Raw genomic sequence first — 24960 nt, 5'->3', positions numbered from 1 at the left:
TTTGTATTTGTGTTTAAAGGTTTTTCATCTGACTGACTGAACACTGCATCAAACTTTCAGAATAAAAAAGGGGAAAAGAAAGCAAAAGTGTGGTCAATGAGTGAAATCCAGCTGAATCCGTCTTTTTCAAGTGGAAGAGTTCTGCACACTAGAACCTTGCAAACCAATGAGGATTCACTTGACAAATATTAACCATTTCATTTAATATAATGAAATTTTATATGTAATATTTTATTTCATTTAATTCCATTTATTTATTTTAAGTGGAACATTCATCAATATTTAAAATAAAACAAAAATGTTCTATACTTTATTATTTACTAATAAATAATTAAATGAATTTATTTATTTAATATTTAATTGTTTAATATTATCATCAATATTTACTAATAAATGTAATAATCAAATTTTATTTTCCATTTAATATATATATTATTTACTTTAAAAATGTACATGAATGTTCAAAAGAAATAAGTGAAACATTCATCAATATTTAAAATAAAACAAATGCATAGTTCTATACTTTATTTATTTACTAATAAATAATATAATCTATTTATTTATTGTTTAATATTATCATCAATATTAACTTATAAATTTAATATTTAAATTTTATTTTCCATTTAATATATATATATATATATATATAAATAATTTAGTTTAGTTTTAATTATATATATATATATATATATATATATGTATAGATATATATATATATATATATATATATGTTATTATTATTGTAATTATTTTTTAAAGAAAAAAAATAAAATTTTGTTACAAGTTGTAACTGAATCTTTACCAATAAAGAAAAAAATTAATGTGAGCTGCCTTAATAAACATAAAAAAATTAAAATAAATACAAAAAATGTCTCAAAATATTCAAATAAAAAAATAAATAAATAAATAAATAAATTCTAATGTCATGTTATTATTATTGTAATTATTTTATTTTTTGTTATGATTTGCATTTTTTTTTTGTTATCAGTTGTAACTGAATCTTTACCACAAACAAACAAACAAACAAAAAAAAATTAATAACTGAGCTGCCTACATAAACATAAAAAAATAATAATCAAATAAACAAAAAATGGCTTGCAAGTTTCAAATAAATAAATAAATAATGTCATGTTATTATTATTGTTATTATTTTTTGTTATAAGTTGCAATTTTTTGTTACAGGTTGTAACTGAATCTTTACCAATAAAGAAAAAAATTAATGTGAGCTGCCTTAAGCATAAAAAATAAAAATAAAATACAAACGTAAAATGGCTTGCAAGTTTCAAATAAATAAATACATATATTCTTATGTCATGTTATTATTATTGTAATTCTTTGTATTTTTTATGTTGCAATTTGTTTTGTTGTAAGTTTAACTGAATCACCTTAACGAGTGGTTATATTTTCGAATCTTTTGCCTGTTACGGGTATACGTCACTGGGTAACTCATTTGCATAATCCCCGCCTGCCCACCAGATATGAACAGAGTCTGACCTGCACACAAACACTTCTGCTATTACTGTATTTACCTCATGTATAAGAAGACGCTGAGTTCAAGGATACCACAGAAATACAATTCAAACCTTTTGTTGTGTGCTTGTCATTTTATCAAGGACTGCTTCTCTAATCTGGGCTTTTATCTTCGTTGGCTTCTAATCTTCTTAATTTGGACTAACAAGCTCTCCAAACCACAACCTGTAACTACAATTGATACGTTGTGTACATTTTCAACTGAGTGCTCAAAGAAACTTATATATTAATATATTAACTTAAAGAAATATATATACACACACACACAAATATAAACAAATATATATATGTAGCCATTAAACAAAATAATAATAGTTTTGTACTTTTAGTTGTACTTACCAAGCATGTTGTGTCCATCTGTACGGTCTTGAATTCTCACTCTTGTTTTTGTAAAATATACATTTTGCTCTTGCTTCAAAACTAAAGTATGAATGGGTTTGTGTACATTAATGTACAAAAATATAGTAAATAAATAACAATGAACAGAAAAATTATTCAATTAAGTATTTTGAAAGCCAGAGTATTAATATATCAGCATCTGAACTATTATATAGTGCATGACTTTACAATTCTGTGTAATTATGTGTATGAGAAGGTTATGTGGAGGACTGACTTATATACACTGTCTTTGGTCTACAGGTATGTGCAGAATTCTGTTATCTGTGTGACTGGTGACAACAATTCAACATCAAACAGTCCCGAACACACACAGAGCGACTGTCCTGCTCTAATAACCTCTCGATCCAAACCCATTGACACAATCACTCCTTATGCAAGTCAGAGAGAACAGAACGTGAGCAGTGGCTGCTAAGGTGTTCTAGGTGATTTTTAGGGTGTTTTGGGTATAATATGGTGTATGGATATGGCTTGGGTCCGTCCTTGAAATTTTATGGGAGTTTATCACCAGTTTTATGATCTTATTATGGTCCAAGTAAAGTCTCAGCACACCTTTTCTCAACAAAATAACACGATTTGAGGAAACATTCATGTCTGGAACACAAATGCTGCAGGACGAGACACACTTAACCTTAAGCACCTAAAAATGAAAATTTGCTAATAATTGACTCATCCTCAGGTCATCCAAGATGTAGATGAGTTTGTCTCTTCATCAGATTTGGAGAAATGTAGCATAGCATCACTTGCTCACCAATGGATGTGAATGGGTGCCGTCAGAATGAGAGTCCAAACAGCTGATTGAGAACCTTTGCAAAGCCACAAGTACACATGCACAGTTAACATCTGGAGAAGACAGAAGCTGCATGTTTCTAAGAAACAAATCCATCATTAAGACATCATTATTGTGATGTTTTTATCAGCTGTTTGGACTCTCATTCTGACGGCACCCATTCACATCCACTGGTGAGCAAGTGATGCAATGCTACATTTCTCCAAATCGGTTTTGAAAAAGAAAACACATCTACAAACTCATCTCAGGTGGCCTGAGGGTGAATATAATTTCAGCAAATTAAAATTTTTGTGGTAAACTATTTATTCCTTTAACATTTAGTTAAATCTGCCTTCTTTCTGCCCTCCTGCGGATGACACTTCATTACTAGTAGTCTTTCCATCCATTCAAATTATGTTAGTTTGCATGAAGAGCGATGAAGAGAGATTCTCTCAGTCATTCTCTCACTTTCAACATGGTTATATATAAACATGATCCTTGTATTTATATTGTGTGATTCATTAAGAGAAGCCTGTTAAACCTGCTGAGCCACATGGCATTAGTTACAAAAACTCTTTTGTTCATACATTCGCAATTATTTATAGTCATCTCTGTTAAAAGAACACAGGTTTATTAGTTAGACAAGGTTCTCGAATACTTTTATATTTAAATAGATAAATATATATGCATTTATTTATTTACTTTCCAGTGATATAGTCATTTATTTAATATATTTAAGGAATATACTGTATAGCCTGTATAATCCTAAAACCACATGAAAACACGTTGGGGCACATTGAACATGAAAGTGTAGATTGAAGTATTCTTACATAAATTGTTCCATTCAACTCGATAGGATAATTTATGTACTAATGGATTTATGTTTGACATAAAAAGGTCCATTGTTAATACTGTGTCAGCAGCACCTTATTAAATAGCTAAATAGGAAGCAGGAGACAAAATACTACACGTATGTCCTGGAGGTATATGTGGAGATCAAGTGGACACTGGAGTTTTAAGCGTGTTGAGACCATAGAAACCGGTCACAGCGCTCCAACATGGTCTGAATCAGTGCTCTGCAATGTTAGAAAGAAAACAAAGAAGAATGAATGCATGAGGACAGAAACTGTTAAACATTACCTACATTCAGAATGGAGCACAAGTATACTGCGCAGTATATACTGTACCCTGCCTACTATTTTCCAAAATAGTATGCAGGATACAAAAAAAAAGGTCATAATGGTATACACTGCCTAGTATTTTCCTAAAATGACATGTTTGGAACGGAACACTACCATCTGACTATTTTCTAAAAATAATGTCTAAATCCGAAATAGCATGCAGTCTCATATTATGGCAGAAATAGCAATAGTATGCTGTATGCAATTCCAAATTCAGCCAATATGTTCAAAATAGCATACTACTATACTACTCATACTACTATACTACTTATAATTTTATTATGCTATTCCAATATCAACTAAAGTGTTCGTAATGGAATACTTCCACTCTGCTTGCTATATGATAAAAACTGCAAAGTATTTTCCAAAAACAATTGGATTGAAATGGAATATTAGTGTATACTGTGGAGTGCATACTAATTTTAAAAAAGTTAGCATACTACTATACTTCTCTTTCTATCTCTTCAATATCTTCATATGGCAGAAATAGTAAGAGTCATAATTAGTATGCTAGTTTAATATGTTTGGAATAGAATATTACCATACTATTTAGTATATACCGGTACTTTTATATTTATGTTTTTAAGTTTTGCATTGAATACTAGCATACTGCTTACTTGGGCTGCATTTTGACAAACTTCACAATATCGATTGTTTCGGATATATATCAGGTACAAAACATGGCAAATTTTCTCAAGGAAAAAAAATCTCAACTAATGCTGTAAAATATACACAAGCGTCAATAATATGGAAGGCTGAAATTTGCTGATTTGTGTAAAAACATTTAAAATATACTCAAAGTTTTTTGTAGTATTAAAGTTATAACTTTGAATTACATTATATTTCTACTCCAATTCGTTTTTTAAAAATATAAACATTTAAATGGTTCTTGTCACAAAAACTTGACGGATTTATTCAAACATAAATTAAATATTGAAGAACAGTAAAATAAATTATAATGAATATGTTATATGATGCAATTTTGAGTAAAATGCTCCTATCTAGTGTTCATTTTTCTATGTGACGTAAAGTAACACATCGTTTACAAGCTATTTGTGAAGCTATATATGAAACACTGACGAAACAACTATATGAGACAGGATATGGATTTCGAAAACTCTTTCTTGTAACATACCTTCAGATGTTCAGTCATGTTTATTTCATGCTGTAACTGCTATTAAAGTGGCGCCAGTGTTCTGTTTATTATCTGACAGGCTACGCTAATTGATTCTTGGGATTTAAGAATCGATATGGTCTCATAAAAATGAGAATCGATTTAAAAATCAAGATGCACACTACCATTTTCCACGCTCTCACCTTTGCCGCTTCTCAGCCATACGAAGCAGATCGCAGACCAGCGTGGAGCGTGAACTGAGATCCACCTGTATCCCGTGCTCCTGGAGGGCCGTCAGGGCCCGGTCCGGCCCAAACACCCGCACCACACGCAGGATGATGTTCTCTGGGCTGACGCGAATGCTCCAGTCAGTCGAACCGTCTGATTGGTCGGGAGAACTATCGCTCGTGCCGTTAGTGTCGTCTGAAGAGGATCCATTGGGGCTTCTGGGTAGAGCTGAAGCGGCCAGGGCTTCGTCGCTTGAACCGATTTGCTGGGAGAGCTGGAGGAGCACCACCCACTCATCCAGAGACTGAGGTACAACTCCTGCAGAAAGAAAGAGAGAGAGATTATAAACATAAAATAACTCAAGGGATAGTTCACCCCAAAATTAAAATTAGCCCATGATTTACTCACCCTCAAGCCATCCTAGTTGTATATGACTTGCTTCTTTCAGACGAATACAATCAGAGTTATATTAAAAATGTCCTGGCTCTTCCAAGCTTTATAATAGGAGTGAATGGGTGTTGAGATTTTGAAGTCCAATAAAGCACATCCATTCATCATAAAAAGTGCCCCACACAGCTCAGAGGGGTTAATAAACGCCTCCTGTAGCGAATCTATGTGTTTTAGTAAGAAACATATCTATAGTTAAAATTTTATTAACAGTAATCTCTAGCTTCCGCTAACTGTCGTACGCGGAAGCCGTTCCGGGAGGACGACGAAAGACGTAGCGCAAGGTCCGGTGAGAAGTGACGAATGCGGAAGTGCAGCGGAGAGAGCAAAACAAAACACCAGTCACGAATTAGAAGCACAAAACGAGGATTTGTGAAGAAAAATGTCTTCGGATTTCGATATAAGCCAAGAGGAGACTTTGCTTCCTTTGCTCCTGTAAACACTCGCGAAACTAGCATATTCTCACCGGAGCTTGCGCTCTTCCAATGTCCTCACGGCTTCCGCGTACGACAGTTAGAGCAAGCTACAGAAAAGTGGTTATAACATTTTAAGTATAGATATTTTTCTTACAAAAATGCATTGATTCGCTACAGGAGGCCGTTATTCACCCCCTGGAGCCTTGTGAGGCACTTTTTATTATGGATGGATGCGCTTTATTGGACTTCTTTTGGACTATTAAAAAATAACACCCATTCACTCCCATTATAAAGCTTGGAAGAGCCAGGACATTTTTAAATATAACTCCGATTGCATTCGTCTGAAAGAAGAAAGTCATATACCTAGGATGGCTTGAGGGTGAGTAATCATGAGGTAATTGTAATTTTTGGGTGAACTATCCCTTTAAGTGTCAGTCAGACAGTCTCTCCTTTTTTAAGTAGAGAGTTTATATTGAGAGTTTTGAACATCTGTGATTGTTGTACCATCATCCCCTTCTAGTAGTGTCATGTCGTCCAGTCTGCAGATGGCACTGAAAGCCTCGGGCCTCCGCTGCAGCTCTCTGCACAGGTACAGGTAACCCATCCAATACCTGAGAGACAAATGACAGTCGCAGTGTACCCAACTATACATTCTGATTCAATTCTATACATTCCAGCTCTACACTTACCCGTGAGTCCTGCACATCTCCAGCATCTTCTGTTTGGAGGCCAGATTAGCAGGCAGGCGGATCAGCAGAGACAGCAGACGCCCATAACCCCAGCTGAAGAAATGAGAGCGCCACCTACAGCACAGGAGACATGACAATCAGCAAAACAGAAATACAGTTTGATTTGATTGAAACATGAATCTATAAATCTATCTAGGATGTCATTTTTTATTTCACAGACATGAATAACTCCTCAAATTTGCTTGGGGAGGATTCTAGTTGCTTAAAAATAGCTTTGTGCACCTGGGGTGTCCGTCAGGAGTGAGCGTGTCTTCCCTTTGTGGGGCATCATGGGACAGCGCCAGTTCCAGCCAATCATGTCGCAGAGTTTCTGGCTGGAGAAGAGAGCCCAAAAAAGACAACCTGGCGGGTGACAAAATAACTTTACAGATTATTTCAAGAATACATCATCACAGGCTCATTTATAACCTTAAGAACACACATCATAAAACACTGTGTAATGGAACGCAGCCGTACCGCTGCTGCTCGGCTCGTGATTGGACCAGGTTGTCCAGATAAGGCAGGAAGTGGCTGGGTAAAGCCATGACCATGATGTCAGAGGGGAGGATTGTGGGATAGAACTGTGGATAGGCACGAACAGCCACCTCCCCGTGTTTATCATAGAGTCTGCAGAGAGAAAAAAGGCATTATATTCGATGCAGGTCATATTGATAATACATGTGTGTGTGTGTGTGTGTGTGTGTGTGTGACGTGAACTCACCTGTACAGGTGTGAGAGGAGCAGAGGTGCGTTCCAGGGCTGAAGTTCTCTCAGGCTGCGCAGAGACTTAAGCAGGTCGCTCTTCTGAATCACCTCCACCACTTTACTGGCCTGAGTGAACTCTACAACACGCCGCAGAATATTAGGAAAATTAATATTAACAGAATTGCAATAGAACAGGTTAATAACACAGCCCCGAGTCTTGAAAACAAATTCTGCTGATTTGCAAAAGAGGACTAATATTAGCTAATCTGATGATGCAGAGCTCAGAAATATCAATAACAATGTTCCATTATGTGCAGTTTTACAAATTTTGACGTATAATTGCAGCCCGAAATTAGTAAGAAGCAAGTATTGGATTTCATTCAGCAGATATAATGCAGGGCTGTGTAATGATTCATTTTGGAACATTTCAAGTCATGCTGGAAAGATTGTATTAATGAGTTACAAAGCTGTAGATACCAGTGCAAAACTTTGGATTTGTTAAAAATTAATGATTTTTTTTTTCATTTGCAATAAATCCAGTTGCATGTACAAAATACCACAGTACTGTACAGTTAGAATATAATATCTAATGATTCAATTCACAGCACCTTTGTGAACTGAATAAAACAAGCAAAAACACATCTGATGCACATTCTTTATTAATCATTTTGTTGATTTTTATGCAAAACTCGCCATCTTACTCCGACCCAGTGTTATTTTAGTATCACACTGAGATGCTATTACAGTTTTATTAATATTCTGAATCAGTTTTATTTTTTCTTTTAGTTAGTTTTAGTCGTTTTGTTGTGTTTTTGTCATTTTTTTTAAAATATATGCCAATATAGTTTTTATTAATTTTTATTTTAGTTTTAGTTATTTTAGTACATCAAGTTAAACTCATTAAAAAATGAGAAATGATGCCTTGGCAACTAGCAGAAAAAAAAAAATATATGCTATATATTCTAGCAGTCAGCATCAAGTGCCATATATCATTATAAACAGGAGAACTTGAAGTTTAAGTCTAACTAATTTAAAGTCCCAATTTTCCTTTTGTTTTCTCTTAGAATGAATGAATTTCCAGAATTTTAAGAAAAATGCAAGCAACAATTGGGTGTTTTTTACTGTGTACTCAAACAGAAACTCCTAAAGTTTGGATATTTTTCTTTAGAAAGTTGTATCTGGGTGTTTTACACTTCCAAATAAAATGTTGTTTACATATAACATTCCCCAAGCAAGTTATATCCATTTATTACAATATTGTTATCGGCGCTTTTAAGCGAAAAACAGGCCTATTTCGTTTACTAACAGAAGAGATGTGTCCAAAAAACGTTTAGGGAGTAAAGAAAATGGAAAGAGTGTTATATAATAACAAAACAAAACAAAAAAAGGTGTTTTTTTCTTCAGAGAAATATATTTTCAATCTGAGTATGAACAATAAACACAAATAAAAACAAATGCACAAATTGTTTTCTGCAATAATACAAACAGTGCAAATGATTCACGAACTAACTGAAAAATATTCAGAGTGCAACAGAAAAAATTGTGCAAATTATCTTTATGAACTACAGTATATAAGAATTATTTACTTAATATACATAATATAAATGATCGATCCGCTGGCTGTAATCTGCATCAGAATCGATTTTTACCGGGACATCGCCTAGCGACACAAAGACATAAATTCCAGTGCTTAATCAGATATTTACCACTGTTTCATCCTTGTTTTTGGTTTGTTTTAAGTCAAAGTACTCTGTCGTGTGTTTTTCTGTGCTTTTTCAGAGAGTTTTCTCATGCAAATGTGTTATTTTGTGTTTGTTTTCATGCACAGGCAGACTTTACTTTCACTTTGCGTCAGTTCATATTTCCAAAGAAATATGTTAAATAGTTGTTCAAGAGTTTAAAACCTATGTTTATTGGTTGAATATGGGACAGTTTGAACCAGTCTGGGCACGGCGGTGGGTCTAAGGGTCAACAATCGTTCCTGTTTGGCTCAGAGGAACGAAATGCATTGGTCTTCTGACAAATCAATGTTGTCAAAATGTGATGATGTAATCACGTACACTACGGAGCCTCTGAATATCAGCACTTTTTAAAGCATTAAGATAGGATTAGCGGTTCAAAAGTTATTAAACATTTAAGAACAACAGTTATTTTTAGCCGTGGGCGGCTGTCTCAGTCTTTGATGGTTAATACACATTTATGTGTAAACTTACCCAGCATGCCAGCAATATACGCCTTCATCACCTCGCGGTGCTCTCTGTATCGCAGCATACACATCTTTCTCACTCTCTCCTGGTCCAACAGGAAGAAGTACCTCCTGAGGAACACACACACGCTTTCGATGCCTCCTCTACCGGGGCAGCCCATCTCCAGATAGAGACAGGCCAGCTGCGAGAGGTCAGCCTGGAGGTCAGGGGGCAGGGGTTTGGGGGAAAACAGCTGTATTAGTTCGACATGGTTCGCAAGAGGTGGGAACGGCGCTCTGAGTGGGGCGGTGGAACATGGCATGCTCTCTCCAAGGTCCTCTTCTTCAGTGAGAGTTGCAGATTCATCCGGATTAGTAGAGTAGATCTCTGGCTGAACCACGACGCAACAGGACATCGATGAAACAAGCTCTTCCTCCTCTAGGGTCCTCTGCTCTTGATTTGTTATTTCTGTAGGCCTGGTGTGATCCTCCGGACCCAGGACCCTCTCCAGAACCGGAGCCCACTCTCGAAGTGCATCGCCGAGAGAGACGGGGTCCAGTAAAACCATGGGGTCCTGGATCTGAGAGCTACAGAGGAGCACATATCAGCTTTAGTAACACTCCAGTGCACAGCGGTATGAAATTTATTTAATCTAAAACTATTTGAAAGAACTTTTCATTGTAATGATTATACGCACATTTTATGACTTCACATTAATTTAGAGACTAAATATATGTAATTTAAAAAAAAAATTTGTCAGGATATTAAAATGAACAGCGAAAAGCTAAACACAACTGTTAAAAAACTTCTAAAAAAAAAAATGGTGCATATAAAATACAAAATTTCTCTCCCTTTTGCATTAATGTATTTTAACCTATAAACTTGAGGTTAAAAACACTGATTATTGACTAAATGACCATTTAAAAGTTTGGGGTTGGCAAGATTATGAAATGTTTTTAATAGTCTCTTATGCTCACCATTATTGCAAAAACACTGTAAAAACTGTAATATTGTGAAATATTATTGCAATTCAAAATAATGTGTTTCTCTTGTTATGTAATTTAAAACATAATTTATTTTTTGTGATCAAAGCTGTATTTTCAGCATCATTACTCCAGTCTTCAGAGTCACATGATCTTCAGAAATCATGAAAATACGCTGCTCAAGAAACATTTAATATTTAATATAATATTTAATATAATATTGGTTTAATATTTTTGTGGATTTAAATGTAATGAATAAAGCATTTTTTTTTAAATAGAAATCTTTTGTAAGACTATAAATGTCTTTACTGTCACTTTTGATCAATTTCATGCATCCTTTCTGAATATTAATTACTTTACAATAAAAGAAAGAAAAAAAATCCCTCAACTTTTGAATGGTGGTGTTTATTGATAAGCAACAAAAAAAGCAATTTTGGCCTAAAATTTCCACATGATTTTATAATCCTCTCATTAATGTATTATGTGCAAACATTCATTAGCTTATAATTAAACTTGACTGGACATATTCCTGCCTGTATGCAGAAGAACGAAGCAGCGCTCGTCTAAACTCACATGGCTTTCTTTGTGGCGGCCCTCAACTCCAGCAGCTCAGACTCAGAGCTGCACTCCTCAGCGCTTTCAGAGAGACAATCAAAAACCACAGTAAAACAATGTGGATATACAAAACACCAATAGCAGCATTCAGAAAACAACTAGGGAGTCAGAAACTAAAACAGACTCACTCGTGCTCGACTTCTTCTGGAAGAGGGGTCACTGTGGCCGTGACCTCCCCTTGACCCCCTTCCCTGAGGTCAGGCCGAGCCCACAGGTCTGCGTTCATCTGGAGCGTGTTGATCTTCTCGGTGGTCTTTTTCACAAAGCTAGAGACACTGACATACACACATCCACAAATGCAAAACACTGAGATAATCATCAAGATCGGCGATGATTGTCCGAAATACAAGGAAATAAAATGCCACTGATTTTGCATGAAGAAAACAAAGAAGAGCAGAAATAACTTGCGAGCTTACCAGTCACACACATCAGCATAAAACGAGACTTAGATATATGTGACACTACGACAAAACAGGAAGTCACTTCTGCGTATCAGCAGCTGCATTTTAATGAGCTTTAAAATAAGTTTGTCTCTTCAGTGGAGTTTTACTTCCTTGTGATCCGGCCAATCACAGCAAAGCAGACTGTGTCTGGTGTGAAATTTAAGAAGAAGTGAAATTACTACAGTAGAGTTTTTAGGGACAGCTGTATAAGTGTGTGTGTGTGTGTGTGTGTGTGTGTACCTGTCTCGAACAGCCTGCAGGGCGACTCGCGGGGGTTTTGAGCGGAAAGGCAGCGGCAGAAACTGCAAGCTCTCTCCACGCACAGACTGAGAGTCTTCAGGACAGCAAAAGGAGGAGATGAAATGATACAGAGATGAATGGGAAAAAAGAGAGAGTGAAGTCAGAAGGGAAAATTATGCAAAAGCACAGAATAAAGCAGATAATCACGGAGAAGCTCAGCTAGCATCATGATCAGAATAAAGAAGAATCTAAAACGTTCACACACCAGATAAATGATTAAACTACTGCTCATTGATGTTTTTAGTGTATTTTATTGCATAATATTTGACATACAACACATCGACATTCAATAACTACTATAAAACTATAAAATTACAATATTTATAATGCTGTTAACTGAATTACGTGTCAATCTCATTTGAACTTCAACATTTTTTATTAAATATCAAATAAGTTCTGAATGGCTGTGAGGTTGTTGCTTTGTGCAGAATTTTTGCTTTCAGCAAGGATGTGCAAATTAAACTTTTTTTTACTCTCTTAATACACATCCCTGGACTTAGTGTCAATTATTCATCTGTTGTATGTTATTCCAAATGGAAAAAAAAAGGAATGTAAGAATGTGCTGTGGCTCTAAAATAGCATTCATTAATTTTTGGCATTTTTTTTTCATGTGAATAGTCCAAGTTTGCATTTGTTTTGCATACTGAATATACTACTATTAATGTCAGGTTAGTAAGGTCTGTGTAGCTTTATGTGCTAAATATTTCTGTGTTGAAGAAAATCTCTTTCTTATGGAAACCTGTTTAGCCTGAGATAAAAAATAAAAAGTAAGTAATTGCAACTTTTTATTTCATGATTCTGCAAGTTTATATCTCGCAACTGTGAGTTTGTGAATTAACAATTCTGAAAAAAAAAAAAAAAAAAAGGCATACTTGCATGTTTATTTTTTTGAGTTTGTATTTTGCAACTCTAAGAAAAACTGTGAGACAAAAAGCTGCGATTACCTTTTTTATTTAATTATTTTTTTTATCAAAAGGCAGAAACAAGCTTTCGTACTTTCTGATCAGTACTGAAACGTGAGTGGAGTACTTCCTGTATCAGGACACATAATTCCCACTGAGAGACTCGCGTTTAGGTTTGAAATCGATCTTTGGCTGTCTCTGTGACTCTCTCTCAGTCTCACCATTCTCCGCCTGCTCGTCCTCGGTGAAACCGAACTCCTTCAGCCGCTCCTCCTCAAGCATCGATTGGTTGGCGAGGGAGCTGGAGTCATCGTCTGATTGGCTGCCTCTTCGGCTGATGACGCGGTAGATGCCGCAGTCCAGAACGTTGAAGCTCTCCTGCGCACAACAGGAAGAGTCATTTTATTTTTAATTTTTATTTAAGTTATATTTATGGGCTTTTTATTGTGATAGGACAGTAGCATTTCGGACTCACGTGTGAGGAAATGCTGCTCCTGCGGCTGCTGCAGGCAGAGTCCAGTGGCTCCAGTTTGCTGATCACGTCCTCAAGCTGACCGATCAGCTGTTGCTGGGAGGCGGAGCTTAGCTGAGCCTTGAGCTGCTCCAAGCGATCAACGGGGAGGGACTTCCTGGCCTAAGGAGGAAGCGCGAAACACAGAGACTATATTAGGAATGGAGTACTAATGTAATATTTAACACATACTGCAAAGTACATACTGCCTCTTAAATAGTATGTGAAACAATACACAGTGTGCATACTGAATGTGTTGGTGTTTGCGTGTGTACCCTGGATGTAATAATGGCGTGCTGAAACATGCAGCAGACGGTGGCGGCGAGCGTCCAGTTCTCTCTCTTCATCAGACGCTCCACACAGCGCTCAGGTGACATCAGCGACAGGTGAGACAGACGTCCATCACCGTGAAGACAAAACAGCTCATGACGCAAAACTGAAATCTCCACCACATCTATAGAAAGAAGACGACAGATAAAGATCCCAGAGCTGTGAAATCAGGTTATAATAAAAGAGCTCATACAATATTTAATATATTATATATATATATATATATATATATATATATATATATATATATATATATATGTAAAAAATGTACATTTTGTTTTTACAAAGTTATACAAAAGTTTACACACACACACACCTATATATATATATATATATATATATATGTAAAAATAAAAATGTAAAAAATTTAAACCACTTTATAAACAAAAAATATACAAAATTATGTTGTTACTTTTTTAAATATATCGTCAAAATATATTTGTTTTATGTTAATTATGTTTTATTTTATATTATTATTGCAGTATTATGAAATTATGCTAATTTTTTATTAAATATTTAAGAAAGACCGATAAAAAGATCCATAAAGATCTGTAATATCCATAATATCATATAACTGAATTTTATTTTTTTTTTTTTACAATTGTTTCTATTTTTTCTTTTATTTTTTACACTTTTATTATATACACACACACACACACACACACACACATTTATACATATACACATATATACATATATATATATATATATATATATATATATATATATATATATATATATAAAAATATATATAAAATGTAAAAATAACTTTTAATAATTTTATTAATACTTTTATATAATCTATATAAAATATATATTTTACATAGCTATTAAATTAATGTTAAAATAAATAAATAAAAATGTATTAATGTTTGAACATATGTATTTAATAGCTATATATATATATATAATTTTTTTTTTTTTTTTTGAGTAAATATATTTTCGTGCATTGCGAGGGTTCATACTTTAAGCTTCATATAGGCTGAACAATAGGTGTGATCTCTAACCTTTGACCTCTGTCCACAGCAGAACCTGACCGCTGTGAGGGGTGAAGATGTAGATGGCCGAATCCGTCCAGGAGAGCAGGTTTTGATCACTAAGAATCACACACAATTCTGAAGTTAAATATTAACCCTAAAACCCTTTCTAACCTGAGACGTTATCTTCAGAGTCATAATAGCAGGTATGCAAGATTGTGTCTTTACTACAGGTCTTGTGTTATTATAGTACAAAGAGTGGTTACCCAAACTGAAGGAGTCTTGGGAAAGCCAGAGACTGTGGACTCAGCTGTGCGGGGTTGAAATGTGGCTCATTCCTGAAAACAACGTGTAAAAATACACAACAATCATATAGAGAGGAAAAGATGGAGATACAGACCTAAGAGGAAAAACAACAAACACTAATGAGGTCACAAGTTAGTGTTAAACACACAAACACTCACTTGTAGGAGACGAGGGGCAGCGGTGGGCAGGCCAGCAGTTGTTTAAACTGGTGTGTGCTCAGGACTTCTCCACTGAAACTGGCCTCCCATATCCGGGAGCCGGGCCGGGCACAGTACAGCAGCGCCTGACCCCGCTGACCCGCCGGACCCTGTGGGAAAAAACATGCCCCGAACTCTCCATCCCGCTCTTTATTACCCACACGCCAGAACTTCTCCCTGAGAGTGGAAGAGAGTTTAGTTTTTCTCATGATTGATATACATGTTAACTGAAGTCACAGTATATTGGTATCAATGTCTGACATGATTAATGCAATTAAATGAAATGCTTCATTATAGCTGCTGGATACGCGTTGTCCCGTGTCTCCTGCAAACACACACCTCTCTGTGTCACACAGGTAGCAGCGGCTGAGAGACGAGACCACCAGGTGACCGTCCGAGTAGCCCAGCTGGACGACGCGTGAGTCCACTGTGGTGATGGTCTGAACCGGGAACATCACAAACGCAGAGCCCTGTTTGGACGCCAAACAGAAACCACAGCAAACACACAAGCATAGATTAAAATCAACAATTAACATTTAAATCAAATGCAATAGTGTTCAAAAATTTGAGGGCAGTGAAATTTTTGCTTTTTAAAAAAATTTGTTAATATTTTTATTCAGAAAGGATGCATTAAATTGATTAAAAGTGACATTAAAGACATTTATAATAATACAAAAAAATCGATTTAAAATAAATGCTGTTCTTTTGAACTTTATGTCCATTGAAGAATCCTGAAAAAAAAAATGTATTACAGTTTCCACTAAAATATTAAGCAGCACAACTGTTTTCAACACTGAAAATAATCAGACATGTTTCTTGAGCAGCAAATCATCATATTAGAATGATTTCTGAAGATCATGTGACACTGAAGACTGGAGTAATGATGCTGAAAATACAGCTGCACATCACAGAAATAAATTACATTTTAACATTAATATATTAAAATACAAAATAGTTGTTTTCAACAGTAATGATATTTCACAATATTACTGTTTTTGATCAAATTAATGCAGCCTTGATAAGCATAACAGGCTTCTTTCAAAAACAGTACATACAGTAATGTATGGCCAGACTAACATACAGTACAGACCAAAAGTTTGGAAACATTACTATTTTTAATGTTTTTGAAAGAAGTTTCTTCTGCTCATCAAGCCTGCATTTATTTGATCAAAAATACAGAAACAAATTTAATATTGTGATATATTATTATAATTTAAAATAATTGTTTTTAAATGTGTTATACTTTAAATTATAATTTATTTCTGTGATTGCAAAGCTGAATTTTTAGGATCATTATCACATGATCCTTTAGAAATCATTCTAATATGATGATTCATTATCAAAGTTGGAAACAGTTTCTGCTGCTTAATATTTTTTCAGAAACATGTGATACTTTTTAGGATACTTTGATGAATAAAAAGAAAAAAAAAAAGAAAGCTATGTTTTTAAAATATAAATATTTTGTAATAACAATATACACTACTGGTCAGTAATTTGGGGTCAGTAATTTTTTTTTTCTTTCTTTTTTTTTTATAAAATCAATACTTTTATTCAGCAAGGATGTGTTAAATTGATAAAAAGTGATAGTAAAGAAAATATATTATTAGAATATATATTTTTAGAATTTTTTTTTTTTTTTTTTTGAATAAATGCAGTCCTTTTAACCTTTTATTCATCAAATATATTAGACAGCAGAACTGTTTCCAACACTCATAATAAATCAGAATATTAGAATGATTTCTAAATGATCATGTGATAGACTGGATGTACATGTCACTGAAGGCTGGAGTAATGATGCTGAAAATTCAGCTTTGCATCACAGGAATAAATTATTTTTTTAAAGTATATTCAAATAGAAAACTATTATTTTAAGTTGTAATAATATTTCACAATATTACTGTTTTTTCTGTATTTTTGATCAAATAAATGCAGGCTTGATGAGCAGAAGAGACTTCTTTCAAAAACATTAAAAATAGTAATGTTTCCAAACTTTTGGTCTGTAATGTACATAAAACTTTTACGTTTTCTTATACCTTCCCAAGTTTGGATGACCCAGCCCGGACACAGGACACTTTCCCTCCGACGTCTCCGGCAAACACTCGGAGCGCCGCGGTGTCCCAGCACAGAGATGTTACTGTCTGTCCGCGGTGCTCCCAGGACACAGAGACGCGCTCAGGACGGCCACGCCGCTCCACATGCAGCTCCCACACCACCACCAAACCCTGACTGAGGGACACACGCGCCAAAACAGTCCAGACTGGCAACCAAACACACCAGAAGCGTATATAAATGCAGACGGGGTGAACATGAATACCTCGTTGCTACGGCGATAAAGTCTTCATCATGGGGGCAGCATGAGACCTGCGTGACTGAGCCTTCCTAAAAAAAAAAGCAGAACTCACTTTTCATTGGTCAAAGCGGAGCATTATGCGCTCTGAGCCCTGACGTAAGTGTAAGTTGATGCCAATGCACTACACTGTATGACTGTGTGATCAATAGCTATTTATAAACACAGGGAAAAGCACATACGTCATGCATATACTGTTGCAAAAAAGTAAACGTGCAGATTAGGGCTGCATGATCTGAGAACATTTTCTTTTGCGATGTTTCTACTAAAAATTTTAATTGTGTTAATAATAATTAATATTAATTATAAAATTATAAATTATATAATATTAAATCTAAAATTATTCATAACCATTATTATTATAATAAAAATATAAAAAATAAGAAATATTAATATTGTAATATTTCACTGTAAAATAAGAAAAATAAATATAACAAAAACAAAAAAAAATAACAAAAAAACAAAAAAACTACAATAACTACTAAAAAATAAATACCTATAATAAAAAAAAATAAATAATCATTAATAATATTCTGATCTAAAAAAAAAAAAAAAAAACTTAATTTCTTTAAAATCATCATTATATTGTCATTATATTTTATTATATTTCAGTAGTTTAAGCTTATACTGTAATGTTGCGATGCAAAAAATTGGTGATGGTAGTTTTCTTCATGCAAAATATATTTTCAGATTTTATTCCTTTTGGATTTTGGGGTGAAAGACAACCCAAACATGTTTTGTCAGATTCATCCACTTACTCTCCAGAAGTAAAATAATTCTTATTTCAGAAAATCAAATAAACAGAACCCTATGAACAGAAACTGAAACATGTTATAAATGATAAATTATACAATATTAAATATAAAATTAATTATAACAATTATTATTAAATAAAAATATAAAGAAATTTTAATATTGTAATATTTCACTGTAAAATAAAAAAAATTGTATTCAAGAAAAATAATATAACAATAAATAAAATAATATTGTTTTACATCACAACTGTAAAATTACAATATTTACTAATATTTATGGCTGTCTTATTTTCTTCATTTTGAAATGTTAAACCATTAAATGTCTCTAAAAGCTTCTCTATCTTCACACGTGTAAATGAAACATGTTCTTAAACATGTCTTAAACATGCATCTTAAACAACATGTTCTTAAACACATCATAAACACACATCTAAAACAACACAGAGTTTACTCAGTGCATATATTTATTTAATCTAATCACAGCCTTTGTGATTTGATAATCACACTAAGCCATATCGTAATTCCGGTTTTATTTTGATTAATCATGCAACCCTAATGCAAATACATTTATATCTAACTGATAACATTGGACAACAGTATTTCGACACTGCTGACAGTTTTGTGCTATGTAAAAGGAGAACTTGTGAAATGATTTAGTCATGTGTACTTTGTGTGTGAGAATGAGTTTCTGCTTCCAGCCGTCTCTCTGAATGAGGTGAAGTCCTCCGGCAGACGTGCCCAAAGCCAACCACTTCCTGGACACGGAGAGACATGTGCACTGCGAGATACAAAGACAGAAACAGAGAGAATATTAGCGCGATATTAGAGAGAATCTCACAAAATCTGCCAAGAACAAGAGAGAAAATAATATAAATACATAATATAAATAATAATAATATAAAATAATAATATAAATATTTTTGCTTAAAGAAAAGGGCTATGAAGATAATTTTCATGACAATTAAAAAATTGACATTAAAGTAAAGCAAAATAAAATTCTTATTACTGAAATGCAAATAAAATTAATTATATATAACATTTTAATTAGTATTCTCATATTAGTTATAACATTTTATACATTGATACATATTTGTTGTACTGCTTTTAATTTATGCTGTTTTTTTAAATACTTAATTTCTTTGAAAATTATTATTATATTGTCTTTTTATTTTATTATATTTCAGTAATTTAAGCTTATACTGTAATGTTGCAATGCAAAAAATGCTGATGGTAATTTTCTTCATGCAAAATATATTCTCAGAAATTTTTGTTTTTTGGGGTGAAAGATGACTCAAACATGTTTTGTCAGATTCATCCATTTACTTTCCATTAGGGGTCGACCGATATGTGTTTTTCATGGCCGATGCGGATACCGATTATAACAGATCAAGTTGACTGGTAACCGATATTTTGAACTTATATATATGGGCTGGTGTAAAAATTAAAATGAATGTCAAAATTAAGAATAACAATGGCTCCGACAAAAATTGGGAAATCGGTTTTGAAAATGATTGATACCGATAACCATAAAACTGCTTAATATCGGCGCTGATAAAGGTAAAATAATTATCATTTCAGGCTTAAAAGTAAACAGCACCAACCATAATTCAGAACAGTTGCCATAAAAGCCGTTACACTCAAAACATTTAGTCTTTCACAATAGTTGAGTAGGTAAACGTGTGGTTTACTTTAATCCGTCCCGAGTCCAGTCGCAGGGCGGAAAGAAGGGGGTCCAAACAGTCAAACTCTGCCAGGACATGAGTGCAGGACTCCACAGGAACCACAGGAATCATCCTGCACCGGTCTGACAGGAAACAACAAAAACACTGGCTTGTTTTTAGTGGGAATCAGTGCATGTTTGTCTAACCAGTGTATCATACATGCATTCCTAACAGGGCAGAATACGCATGCAAGGCATGTTTGAACAAGCAATCAATCACAAAAAGATATGCAAATATTCTGCAAATTGTGACGGGGTACACAAAAACTCAAGCAGTTGATTCAAGAGCCCAATCAGCAACACTACAGGTCATTATACTCCAAATTTAGACTGCAAAGGTGGCACAGAAGTGTTTCTGAAGTGGGGTTTAGGTGACTGTTTAATGCTGCTCAGAGGTGGCTTAAATGCATTTACACAGCAATTAGCATTGTATATTTTGATACTAGGAACTGAGGTCAATCAGATCAAGCATAGGTTAGTCTGGCTTTTATGCAGCGTTGTGTCTTTTTTCGAAGACACATGTGCAGGGACAGAGCAGCCATATCTCATTATGGTACGGAGTAGGGCTGTCAAAATGACTGAAGAACTAAATTAGAATTTTCTACTTAAAAAAAAATGATATTCGAATTTAAAAGGCATAATTTCAGTTAGAGGGATAAAAGCTTTTGGCTTCTCTGCACCCTTCACCCTTCATGGGGAAGTCATGGCCTAGTGGTTAGAGAGTTTGACTCTTAACCCTAAGGTTGTGGGTTCGAGTTTTGAAATGCAGAGCACGAATTCCGAGAATGGGTCACCATACTTGTCTGTCACGTCACTGTCACTTTAAATTCACTACTTCAGGGTTATGTGCCTCTAGAAGCTTGCGTTCTGCAAGTGAACAGTACATTATAGTGCCATCCCAAAGAGGCACAGAATCACTTTCACAGACTTTTACATTAACAGTCCTTAGCCATCTTCAAACAACGGCTAAAACACATCTCTTCCATCTTCATTTGACCCTCTAACTCTACCACTCTTTATTCTGAGTCTAAGAAGAAATGAAAGAACAAAACAATTGACCCTCTAACACTTGCACTCTCTATTCTTTGTCTATTCTTATTGTTTTTTTTTTGTAAAAAAAAGAAAAAAAAAAGAAAAGAGCCTCTAATAGCATTTTCTATTCTTTTTCTATTCTTTTGACTTGTTTTATTTATAATTAAATAAAAAGACCCTCTAACACTAGCATTTTCTATTCTTTTTCTATTCTTTTGACTTGTTTTATTTTTTTATTATAAAAAATGACCCTCTAACACTAGCATTTTCTATTCTTTTTCTATTCTTTTGACTTGTTTTATTTATAATTAAATAAAAAGACCCTCTAACACTAGCGTTTTCTATTCTTTTTCTATTCTTTTGACTTGTTTTATTTATAATTAAATAAAATGACCCTCTAACACTAGCATTTTAAAAGACTTTCTATTCTTTTTACTTGTTTTATTTTTTTTATTATAAAAATGACCCTCTAACACTAGCATTTTCTATTCTTTTTCTATTCTTTTGACTTGTTTTATTTTTAATTAAATAAAAAGTCCCTCTAACACAAGCATTTTCTATTCTTTTTCTATTCTTTTGACTTGTTTTATTTTTAATTAAATAAAAAGACCCTCTAACACTAGCGTTTTCTATTCTTTTTCTATTCTTTTGACTTGTTTTATTTATAATTAAATAAAATGACGAAGGGACCCTCTAACACTAGCGTTTTCTATTCTTTTTTTTCTATTCTTTTTGACTTGTTTTAATTTTTAATTAAATAAAAAAGACCCTCTAACACTAGCGTTTTCTATTCTTTTCTATTCTTTTGACTTGTTTTATTTATAATTAAATAAAATGACCCTCTAACACTAGCATTTTCTATTCTTTTTCTATTCTTTTGACTTGTTTTATTTATAATTAAATAAAAAGACCCTCTAACACTAGCATTTTCTATTCTTTTTCTATTCTTTTGACTTGTTTTATTTATAATTAAATAAAAAGACCCTCTAACACTAGCGTTTTCTATTCTTTTTCTATCTTTTGACTTGTTTTATTTAATAATTTAATAAAATCACCCTCTAACACTAGCATTTTCTATTCTTTTTCTATTACTTTTTTTATTTATAATTAAATAAAAAGACCCTCTAACACTAGCATTTTCTATTCTTTTTACTTGTTTTATTTTTTTTATTATAAAAATGACCCTCTAACACTAGCATTTTCTATTCTTTTTCTATTCTTTTGACTTGTTTTATTTATAATTAAATAAAAAGACCCTCTAACACTAAATAAAAAGACCTTTTAACACTAACAAAAAAACCTATTAACACTTTTTATTATAAAAAATGACCCTCTAACACTAGCATTTTCTATTCTTTTTCTATTCTTTTGACGTGTTTTTATTTTGAATTAAATAAAAAGACCCTCTAACACTAGCGTTTTCTATTCTTTTTCTATTCTTTTGACTTGTTTTATTTATAATTAAATAAAATGACCCTCTAATACTAGCAGTTTCTATTCTTTTTCTATTCTATCTACTTGTTTTTCCTTTTTATTTATTATGAAATAAACCTTGCTTGTGTACTGCGTTAGGCTAACTGAGACTGTCAGCACTTACATATTATTAAGTTGTTTTTATTTGCTTCTATTGTCCTCACTTGTAAGTCACTATGAACAAAACCGTCTGCTAAATGACTAAATGTAATAAAAACTTACTTGAAAATAATAATAATAATAGTTAGAACATAATGCACACCAGAGAAGGTTAACATGGCTGTGTAAAGACGTGTCTCTGTCGATGCCCATAAATGTGCCCTCAGTAGTCAGCACAGTGAGCGCACTAGGTTTTGAGACGCAGCCCAACGCAGTGTCATGTGATTCCGAGGAAACCCAATTGAAAAAGCATGACTGCCACACACCTATCCTACTTTTAGTGATTCTCTGTAGCTTTTATACACAACTACACTACTGCATCAACTATATAACAGTAAACAATGTATAAAATTAACCACATGTACACAACAAACACCCGATATCCGAGTGACGGATGCATAACGTTTCATCTAACGTTAACGTTATTTGCGAACTTTTATTTTCTTTATTTGTTGTTCACACAGTAACGGTAGGCAGGACAGAAAAACGACTACCAGCTCAGGCATATACACACATTTTAACACTTCCTCTTCGTCTGAAACAAATATTTACAAGAATTAAGTTTGTAAAATATCGAATCTTATGTTAAAAGTTTAAAATCAGAGCGACGCGTTAGCCGATTAGCATGACTGTCAATCACGAGATCTGAGTTTAAAACCCGCCAAAAACACCGAATAAACCTGTTTCTGTTGAAGTTTGTTCGTTGTGTCTTTAAACAGTTTAATAAATGTGAAACCTAGTCCTGAGCTGGACAACATCCAACAACGTTTTAGTTTCTATTTCTCTTCCAAAAGAACAAATCCTTCGAGTTATGTCATTTAGGTTTAAGGCAACGTAAAAAAAGACTTTTAAAACCTTATTTACTTTGCAACTTAAAAAAGTTTAACTTATTTGAGGTAGTAAATGCGTCACCTCAGGCATTACTATAAGGTATTTAACATCAATTAAACGCGTTTTACCTCCTTTTGAGCTCCAGGCGCATTTAAATCTGCGAAATCTCCAGGACTGTAGTAAAACAGACTCGAATAGTGTGTAAAAAGTGAGGATAATGTGTGTGTTTGTGCCGCTGTAAGTTAATTCCTGCAGTGTTTGACAGCTGACCGGCGCTACTTCCTCATTAGACTCCACTCACGCTGACGCGCAGTGATTCATACTCACCGCGGGGAACTATTTCAGGCGCATTTGGACAATACTTGCCATCAAGTAGGCTGCTAGGGGAGTTTTACCTACTAAATAAATGAACAAAGTAAATAAATATTCTAATTATGCATTAAAAGTTCAAGTTTTATCTAAAAACAGCTGCTTTACAAACAAATAGCTGTTACAGACGCGCAGGAGTTCTAGCAGTGGATTGGGGTCCATGGGTCCATTAAAAGCTCTTGCTGTATTGATTGATATTCGAGATGCCCACGAGAACAAAGCCTGCTCCAACAGCAAGCAAAAATAGCAAAGACTCTACCCTCAAACATCTTACGACCTTGTAGTAAATGTCTTTAAGCACCAGATCCAGATATAGATGTATGCATTTTGTTATAAAGATTAAAGCACATAATGAGTACTGAACTGTAGAATACTCTTAAAGGGACTTTGACTGTAAGGTGGATCTTGAGAAGTTATTATAATCTACAAGAGTATTGATTACTGCATCAGTGCTGCTGCATCTGAGACCAATACAAAGGAGTTAACACCACAAATTGAAAACATTTGTTTTGATTAGTGACGTACAAAAGGTGCAGAATCTTATTCAATATGACTATAATTTGTCCCAAAATCTGTTTAAAAATTTGGTTTGAGAATGTTTTAGAACACAATTCTATTTATTAAAATAAAATAAAAATACAGATTAAAATAAAATGATTAAAATTAATACAAAATAAAAACCAATACCAATCGTAATAATAATAATCTGATCATTTATATTATATTTTATATATATTTACAAATTAATAATATAAATATATAATTATTAGATTATTATTATCATAACTACTGGTTTTTATTTTGAATTAATTTTAATAATGAACCCAACCATATGTGTGGTGTTGTACATTTATGTTAATTATCAAAAATAAAAAAGGAGATTAAAATAAAAATGATTAATACCAATAAAAATAATTTATTAGTAAAAATAATTTATATAAAAAAATGATATATATATAGTTTACTTTTAATTATTTAAAAAGTAATACATCTAAAAATAACTATAGGGA

The 24960-nt window shown here is 33.5% G+C and overlaps 1 protein-coding gene across 1 annotated transcript; it reads right to left on the bottom strand.

The window, feature by feature from the left end:
- Window positions 1-3307: 3307 nt before the first annotated feature.
- On the bottom strand, window positions 3308-23874 carry LOC109098858 (Hermansky-Pudlak syndrome 5 protein-like). The gene is made up of 23 exons (XM_042714997.1): window positions 23710-23874; window positions 20055-20170; window positions 19034-19144; window positions 17579-17643; window positions 17298-17490; window positions 15604-15734; window positions 15226-15441; window positions 15028-15099; window positions 14792-14880; window positions 13730-13908; window positions 13419-13577; window positions 13165-13321; window positions 11982-12075; window positions 11427-11573; window positions 11257-11319; window positions 9728-10287; window positions 7531-7651; window positions 7287-7436; window positions 7053-7172; window positions 6771-6884; window positions 6586-6692; window positions 5194-5536; window positions 3308-3771 (listed from the first exon to the last, which is right to left on the bottom strand). The coding sequence occupies exons 2-23, from the start codon at window positions 20157-20159 to the stop codon at window positions 3711-3713; spliced, it is 3357 nt and encodes a 1118-aa protein (XP_042570931.1). The 5' UTR covers window positions 20160-20170; window positions 23710-23874; the 3' UTR covers window positions 3308-3710.
- Between the last annotated feature and the right edge of the window lie 1086 nt (window positions 23875-24960).

This window comes from Cyprinus carpio, chromosome A25, assembly GCF_018340385.1.
Source record: "Cyprinus carpio isolate SPL01 chromosome A25, ASM1834038v1, whole genome shotgun sequence".
NCBI lineage: Eukaryota > Metazoa > Chordata > Actinopteri > Cypriniformes > Cyprinidae > Cyprinus > Cyprinus carpio.
The sequence above is the reverse complement of the archived record's forward strand: the minus strand, read 5'-3'. Positions and strand labels throughout refer to the sequence as shown.

Bases quoted from the DNA above. Each gene is read 5' to 3' on its own strand.
- LOC109098858 (XM_042714997.1), bottom strand. From the start codon at position 20,159: ATGATTCCTGTGGTTCCTGTGGAGTCCTGCACTCATGTCCTGGCAGAG. The intron at 15,100-15,225 runs GTGAGTGTTTGT...CGTTGTTTTCAG, and splicing joins CTGCCCCTCGTCTCCTACAA to GAATGAGCCACATTTCAACC. The intron at 13,909-14,791 runs GTTAGAGATCAC...TTCTTTCTATAG, and splicing joins GCTGTGGACAGAGGTCAAAG to ATGTGGTGGAGATTTCAGTT.